The sequence below is a fragment of the Lolium rigidum genome, chromosome 6 (genome assembly GCF_022539505.1).
Source record: "Lolium rigidum isolate FL_2022 chromosome 6, APGP_CSIRO_Lrig_0.1, whole genome shotgun sequence".
NCBI lineage: Eukaryota > Viridiplantae > Streptophyta > Magnoliopsida > Poales > Poaceae > Lolium > Lolium rigidum.
The window spans coordinates 61405807-61414194 of record NC_061513.1 but is presented as its reverse complement, the minus strand read 5'-3'; the positions used below and the strand labels follow the sequence as shown (position 1 = coordinate 61414194).

General features: G+C 45.1%; 1 protein-coding gene across 2 annotated transcripts; it reads right to left on the bottom strand.

The window, feature by feature from the left end:
• Positions 1–2220: 2220 nt before the first annotated feature.
• Positions 2221–8068, bottom strand: LOC124662371 (PHD finger protein ALFIN-LIKE 6-like). Of its 2 annotated transcripts, none has more exons than XM_047200216.1 (5): positions 7923–8068; positions 7794–7826; positions 6685–6913; positions 2830–2965; positions 2221–2753 (listed from the first exon to the last, which is right to left on the bottom strand). In XM_047200216.1, exons 1-5 carry the CDS (start codon positions 8026–8028, stop codon positions 2466–2468), a joined length of 792 nt encoding a protein of 263 aa, XP_047056172.1. In that variant the 5' UTR covers positions 8029–8068; the 3' UTR covers positions 2221–2465. The 2 variants fall into 2 exon arrangements, with proteins under 2 accessions (XP_047056172.1, XP_047056171.1); XM_047200215.1 differs by having other exon boundaries at positions 2221–2756; positions 7923–8067.
• Positions 8069–8388: the final 320 nt, after the last annotated feature.

The following is an 8388-nucleotide window of genomic DNA, read 5'->3' as shown; positions in this document are numbered from 1 at the left end:
GTGAGTCTAAAGATGAAGAACTAGTGAGAGCATCTCCACTCGCCCTCCCAAAGACGTCCAATAGCCGATTTAGGGGCGTCAGCGTTAAAACAGGTGTTCAGGCATGGTCCTTAAATTTATTTTTCCGCCGGCGAGGTCCAACTCTTTATCCGACACCCTCATGCTTAACCCAATCTACAGGGGGCTAGCGGGGGCGCCGACGTGGCGAGAAAACGCCGCGAGCCAACCCTGGTGACTAGAGCCAAAAAAAGAAGAAGAAAAACATTTTCCTCCTTTTCGCCTCGCAACCACTATCACCGTCGCAACCACCCCACGCTGAGACGGTCCATTGCCGCCAGGTATGAACGCACTACGCCGCCACATACAATCCACCGCAAACCCTCGCCACCTCGCCGGCCCTTCCCACCGTCGTCGTTCACCCGCTCCCACCACCACTGCTACCTCTATCCCCACCGCGCTCCCACCTTGCACGCGAGGTGGTAAGCTATTTGCCAAGGCGATGGACTCGGACGACGAGGACATCATGGCCGCGCTCATGGACGAGGAGCTCGTTGTCGCGGCTGCTACCAGGGACGGCGCTGGAGACGACGAGCATCTGGCGATCCTCGTCTCCCTCTTGGCCATGATCGCCGAGGAGGGCAAGCCGGTCATTGGTGGCTCCGCGCCGGGCCACCACAAGAGCAAGCCAAGATAGAGGATGGAAGGCTACTGCATGCTCTACGCCGAGTACTTCGTCGACGATCCATTGCATGGCGATACCGTATTCCGCCGTCGTTTTTTGGATGAGTAGGAAGCTCTTCCTGAAGATAGTCGAGAATTTGAGGGAGATCGACTACTTCAAATTGAAGAGAGACGCCGTCAGCAAGCTTGGTTTCTCGACAATTCAGAAATGCACAGTCGCTTTTCGGATGCTTGCCTATGGAATTGCAGGTGATACACATGATGACTATCTGCGCATGGCATAGTCCACGGCCATTGATTGCATGTATAGATGCAGGGCAATTGTGGCGATGTTTGGAATGACCTATCTGCGCACACCCAATACGGCAGACACAACTCAGATCTTGGCACAAAATGCAGAGGGAGATTTTTCTGGGATGCTTGGCAGCATCGACTGTATGTACTGGGCAAGGAAGAACTGTCCATTTGCACACCAGGGCATGTATAAGGGACACAAGGGTGCATGCAATGTGGTGCTTGAGGCAGTGGCTGACCAGTACATGTGGATTTGGCATGCGTTCTTCGGCATGGCATGATCACACAATAAATATCAATGTGTTGCAGTGCTCCGATGTGTTCCAGAAGCTTGCCGAAGGCAATGCCCCTCCGGTGCAGTTTGAGATCAATGGCCACCAGTATGATAAGGGCTACTATCTTGCAGATGACATCTATCCAAGATGATCAACATTTGTGAAGACAATCTCGAACCCTGGACCTGGAGGAAAGAAAGCTTTGTTTGCCCAACTGCAGGAGGCTGCCAGAAAGGATGTGGAGAGGGCGTTTGGTGTGCTGCAAGCTCGCTTTGCCATTGTTCGATAGCCTGCTCTTACATGGTCCAAATAGCAGATGTGGGAGGTCATGACATGTTGTGTCATACTGCACAACATGATCATCGAGAGCGAGCGGAAATTTCCAGTGTTTGACACTGAACTATATGAATGGATGGGTCCTCTTGCAGATGTTGATTCACATGTGCCTCCCATATTTGCTGCTTTTCTCGCCAGACGTCAAGAAGTCCGAGACTCCAACACTCATCACCAATTGCAACATGATCTGGTGGAATATTTATGGACTCTCAAAGACGACGACTAGTTTGTTTATTTGTTTGCCATTATAATTTAAACTTTTAAATTTGTGTGGTTTGATGAACCTAAATTATTTGTGTGCTATGTTAAACTTATTGAATTATGTCCAACATTTGTCTAAGTTGTAATAAATTATCACCCTTTATTTGTTATTTAAATTTAACTTATATATGAAATTGTATTTGGGACGCCCCTCTCATAAGGTCTCTAAAACGGCTGCACCGTGCACCGGACGCCATATGGGGAGGGCGAGTGTAGATGCTCTCAGTCCAGTACTTGCGTCCATGTTGTTCTGCCACACACAGAACACAGGCAACAACACAGTACATGGAAAAACGAATGATGAACAGATTTAAGACATATTCTAGCAATTCAAGATCAGTGCATATTTCAGGCCGAATGATGGCGACAGTCATGAACTAGATAATCCACGAATAATGAAGAAATGGTCAGTTGGCAGTACCCTGAGCCAGACAGTTTACAGGCTGATGTCAACAACACACGAAAATCTCAAGTTTCTTAAATAGAAAACACACGCTTACAGACTAGTTGGAAACTAAGCCATAAATAATGATGATATCTAGAGACCTTGACGCTCTTGACGCACATGGTTTTTTCCTTGCAGCGAGCAACTTCCCTCCGACGACACTTTGTCGCTGCTCATGTCTTGATCCTCTTGTTGCTGTTGCCGTTGCCGCAGTCTGGGCACCGGTACTGCTTGATATGCTCCGCCCGGGCGGGGGTGATCTTGACGCACTTCCCATGGTACCACTTCTCGCAGTTGTCACAGCAGATCCAGAACTCGTCCTTGCCATCGTTGGTCCCACAGGTTCCGCACAGGGTGTTGTCGTGCTCTTCTTCCTCGTCATCACCGCCGTCATCGCCGCTATCCTCGTCCTCATCCTTGGGGGCTGACAGCTTAGCCTTCGCACGAGGCTCGGCCCTCGACTGCTGCAGGCACAAAAGTGTCATGAACAGGAATCCAGGTCGCGTGCATAATTACAAAAAGGGCATTTGCACTTACCACTTTCGAACTAGGCTTATTGCTCTTGCTACTACTGTTGGTGTTGGGTGTCTTCTCCTTGGACTGTCTCTTGGCAGCTCCTGTCACCACCTCATATATAGTGGGCAAGTTGTTTATCATGTTGAAGAGTCGCCTCCTGGAACAGAAAATAAAGCAGCATGAAAATGAAGCCTTAAAAGGTTTACAAGTCTGACCAGCATAAATTAATCAGCTAAAACATAGTAACAAATTCAGATAATGTACAGCATGACTGTAAAGATTTTGCAAAGTAAACTTTCAGTAAGACACAAATAGCTCCCCCATAGTTGCAAATAAAAATAGTTTCTGAAAGATACAATACTCCCATGGGACCAAAGATAAGCTAATAATTTATTTCCAACAGGATAGGAAACCTCTCTCCTCTCTGTCTTATGATTATGAGGTTGTCTTGATTCAGCTAAGAAAACAATATTATTATCCTCAAAATAATTAGCCACTCAGCACTGCTTCTTACTTGGGACACAATCAGGTACAGGTTACCATCCTATGTTCCCACAGGAAACATGGGAGGAAACAATGGTAAAAGGAGAGAAGAAAATAACAGGTTCCTTCTGTAAAGGAAATCCACAGAAAGACAGTGTGAGTGATTCACCCCGACTCCCCGACACCCCCATTGTTCCCTAACCATTTATCCTATATGAGATCCTGCATGAGAACTATTATTACCAAGACTTTAATGTCCAGAACAAGGTCTCCGTCATCTAATATGAATTAGAAAATTTCACAATGTATCAAAGTACACAAAAAAACACAAGAGCCCACTTCCGTCCCCCCCCCCCCCACACACACACACACACCACACACACAAAATCCCTTAATTAGTTAATTAAGAGGAATAAATCAGGTTGGTCAGGCGAAGCCCATATTCAAGCCCTGTATACCCACACATACTCACCTATTCCTATACGGTATTTCTGCAGCGAACCCAGCATCCCGATCGCGACCCTCCTCATGTCCTGCTTGTGAAATCCCACGAAAACATGGCGACCATCTCCGCTCTTCGCTGGCGGCCATTGATCGATCCCGCCCGCCTACACCTCGTCGGTTTTGGCCACATTTTTCTCGTGTTGACGCCGCCGACGAGCTTGGGACACTACTTTACCCGCCCGCCAGCTCCACAACTTGATGCCCTCGACCGTGCCAGCAAGCTGTGAATTCTTCAGCGTTATTTACAAGTACAGGGGCTAGTCGCTGGCAGTGGCAGTCTAACCATATACGGGTTTCCGATCGGCCGCTGTTGAAACCAAAACACATCATATGCGCAGTTTCTGAATCGGTCGGCCGGGAGTCCAAGAAAAAAACCACACCTATCTCATCTATACTACACCTCGAGTCAGCTAGCCATCACAACCACCACCCGCTCCTCCCAGGCCGCCGGACGCCTCCTGCTTGTCGTGGCACTGCTCTGCCTACGCTCCTTCATTTCTGTTGAGGGCACAGAATCAGCTCGTTCCTTAGGGGCAAAAACTGCATCAAGCTCCTTCATCAGGGTTAACAACTACAACCACTCATGTTGGCGACCACCGCTGCAGGCGTGCCACCATGAGCGGTAGGGGACGAGGACGGGGCAACCACGAGCAGTTGGCGATGAGTACGGGGCCATACAAACCGTACTAAAACGATGTAAGAATACATCCATACCAAGTGTACGACGCCACAACACATACGGATCAAAATGGGCCATACGGGTTTTAATATGGCTATACATAACTCTTAATTATTTCCTGATGCCCATCATGTCATTAATTATAAAGGGGTACAGGGAGATCTATCCGTGGATTTCCTTTGTGATCTACAAAGTTTTAGGGCAGAAATATGGACATCGAATACTTGTCCCAAGGTCATTCAATTATGACCATTGTTGACAGCCATTTAAAGTTTGAATTGTCTACAAGAGACAACTTTAAAACGAATACTCAATCTAACACGGTACACAACAAACCATTCTGTTTCACACACAATACATTGATTCTACTGCTCACTACATTGTGCATGAAAAGAGTTTAGAGGAAGCATTTTGTGTTACACCTACAAAATTGAAATGCCTTAAAACTTCAACGATGTTGCTTTCCTTTGGAAAAAGGTTGCCATAAATTTGTAAATGATTTATTGTAGTTCTTACTTTCAAATATAAGAATTCAAGCTGAAGATCATTTGATTTTGTAATGTTTAATCGCATTATCTCTTAAAAGGAAAAGAAACTAGCATTCAAACCCTCTTACAACATTGTGTACTGAAGTGCCTGGTAACATTTTTCATTTTCCATAATCTAGTTTTGCAAAATTTATGTAAGTAGCATTATGCTGCTGTGCCAAAAAGGGAAGATGAGAATCAAAAGCGCAACCATAGAACTGTACCTAAAGCTTTAAAATCCAAGTAGCAGTTCAAAAGTATATGATGCAATTATAGCATGTGAATCTGAAAGTATAACCGTTTCTCCATGCAACAAACTGATATCCACTAAAAGTCTAAAACAAAACAAAAAAAGAGAGAGACACTAAAACACAGGTTGAGATGCCTGATGCACTAATAAAGTAATGTCTTAAAATTTGCATAAGTTCTTTTTGTGACAATAATATAGTCAGGACAACAAAAGTGTAAATCATGGAACATGGTGTTTTGGCTCATATGTCTAGATGCACCCATTATGAAAAATGCATTTTAAATTTGGTTCAGAATATAAAAAATCAAACAAAATTCCTGTGTGAAAAAAATACATTTTTGTGGCAAGTCCGGTGAAGAACTATTTTGGAGCACCAAAAATTGTCTTTTTTACAAAGAACACAAAAAATGTCTTTTTTCACGAATTTTGTGTGCGAGCATAGAGTGTTTAGATGTAAACCCAGATACTTTTTTCAGAATTTTTGAACATTTTGAAATATGTTTTTTGGATAATGGGTGCATCTACACCTATGAGCCAAAGTAGATTTCCTAAATAATGGTTCTACGGCAGTTCTTTTAAAATATGTAATTCCTCATATATTATACACGAAAAGACAGAACAAGATACTGGAAGGTATAAATAATGTCGTGTAACCTTTATGAATCATGAATGGCAAAATAGCCTACAAAACATCATGCTAAAACATGGTTCTAGTGTCCTATTCGCTACTGACAAAAAGAAGTAAAATAACTGCAAATGGAGAACACTAAGAACATGTTAGGGACCATAATAACATACCATTTTGTTTACATTTTCTGCATTAACAAATTTGAACATTACACATTCCATATACAACCCTAACATTAAGAGATTGTGTACATCGGAGCAACAGTAAATGATTTTTCTCACGAGAATTAGGTGGATTACAATAAGTCTTCTCTGACTTAGGTCCAGTAGAACCCTTCCCATCTCTTCTTTATTGAAATAAAAGGTGTATCAGAAATGGTGTACTTAGGTGCAGTAGAACTTACTTATGTGTTATCTCAAACAGAACTTCCAGTAAATATTAGAGTGATAGTCATTAAAACAGGACTCAAGAATATCAAAGAGTCACCCCTTGCTTTGGTGCAGCCATAACAATCTTTTAAATTTTGCACTCATTCTACTTGAAATATCAGTCTACACTAAGGCATCTTTTAATAAAAAGAATCACAAGCTAACGACCAGAAATGCCAGTAATTAATCCTAAAACATGAACCCCTGCTGTGTACTGTTCACAACATAATCAAAATGGAGATATGAAAAAGTGCACATGAGGGGAGGGTAAGAAGCTGCACAGTTCAACCATAGTAGAATCAAAATGGAGATATGAAAAAGTGCACATGAGGGGAGGGTAAGGACTCTGCACAGTTCAACCATAGTAGAATCATTACCTAGTTTCTTTGTCAAACCCAAAGCGGGCTCCAAAGTAGAAAGCTACAGACAGTAACCAGGAATCACTGTGAACTGCAACTAGCGCCAACCAATCCTTCTCATTCATTCCATCCCTAGCAAAGTTGATTCCTAATGCTGGTTCAGGGATCTCTGGGGGTACTTCCTCAGCTGGCAAGGTGACTTCCCATGTCTCATTGGGATATCCATAAAGGCACAAGTTCTCCTTTTCTGTTCAAAGCAAATGGAATTAGTAGCAGCAGCAGCAATAACAGTGTACATCATCAGTCTGAGTAATTATGTCCATAGTTACAGTGATTAGAGCTTAGAAGCCGCTCTACTACTATGAACAGTTGCTCACTAGAGTGCAAGTGTCAGGCATGTGGACCATCATAATATAATATTCAGCAATGGTAAGCAACCAAAACTTCGCACTGGGTACATGAATGGTGTAAATAGAGCAACATGAATACCAGGAAAATAACGCAAGCAACCAACCAAACACAGTGCGATATCAATGCACTGTGCTATGAATGGAGCGAAAGAAGCATTGATATATTCAGTGCAACTACTATCCAGTCCTGGCATTATGTCACGACTCGCTGAATTGGCAAGAGAAATGAATCTAATAGACCAAGAGCGCATACTCAAGTATGCACACCCGCAAAGACACCGAAGCACACCAAAAGTCAACTGGTCAATAACCCATGCCACCAATTGGCTTAAAATATTCTGCGTATTTCAGAAGAGTAATTCTTTTTTCTCTAATCTAGCAATCTCAGTCCGATGGCAACAGCAGCAGTGCTACGTTCCAACAAGAAACGAAGACTGATTCCCCAGTTCCAATCAAGGCCCCCCCGGAATACTTTTCTCTGTCTGGATGAACTACGGCCCCGAGTACCAATCTCCCAACAAAACCCGTAGCCACCAGTAATTCCGAACTCCAAGCACCACGTGAGAGAGAGAGAAAGGAGGAAGAGAAGATTTCTCCAATTTTAGCTTCCAATCTCAGAGTAAAGCGGCCAAACTCAAACAAGCAGAACACAAGAAACCTCTACATTCCATAATCCCCGACAGAGAAGGGGGGAGCGAAGAGATCGAAGGGGCTCACCGGGGTCGCAGAGCTTGAAAAACTTGTCCACATCTGCAACAGCAGCAAAGGAAACAAGAGGTGAATCAGGCGAATCAAGACGGGCTGAAGGGAATAGGGGGCCGATTCGGTAGGGAGGGGCGCGCGTACCGTCGGTGAGGGCCCTGATCATGCCGGCGCGGCGGCCGCGGAGGTCGCGGAAGACCTCCTCCGCCGTGCGCGCGGTGTAGGCCGCTCCGGCGCCGCCGCCGTCCATGGGGGCGTGGGCAATGGCGTCTGGGGTTGGGGCGAGCGCGGAGGCGGGGGGCGGCGACGGGGAGTAGGCGGCGGTGGTGGGAGGGGAGCGGCAGGGAGAGAGAAATAGAAAGGGAAGGGGCAGCCTGGAGATGGAGGTGGAGGAGGACTGGGTTTTATTTCCGGAGAACTCTGGGGGTGTTTCCGCGAGTTTCTGTGGGCGGCTTGGGTGGGCTTGGTCGATCCGTTTCGTGGGTTCGGCTATGGCAAATCTCAGCCGTTCGCTATATGGGCATATAATTGCCACTGTGATGAATTTCAATGGTGCGATTTGGTACTTTATAATTCTGATCGCCAATTCTGACCATTGGATCTCCCTCAA

What these genes read in the sequence shown, in the direction of transcription:
- LOC124662371 (XM_047200215.1), bottom strand. Translation starts at nt 8,028, where the DNA reads ATGGACGGCGGCGGCGCCGGAGCGGCCTACACCGCGCGCACGGCGGAG. An exon ending in GATCAGGGCCCTCACCGACG is followed by an intron (nt 7,827 to 7,922) that starts GTACGCGCGCCC and finishes CTGCTGTTGCAG; the next exon opens with ATGTGGACAAGTTTTTCAAG. An exon ending in GGGTTTGACAAAGAAACTAG is followed by an intron (nt 2,966 to 6,684) that starts GTAATGATTCTA and finishes TTTCTGTTCCAG; the next exon opens with GAGGCGACTCTTCAACATGA.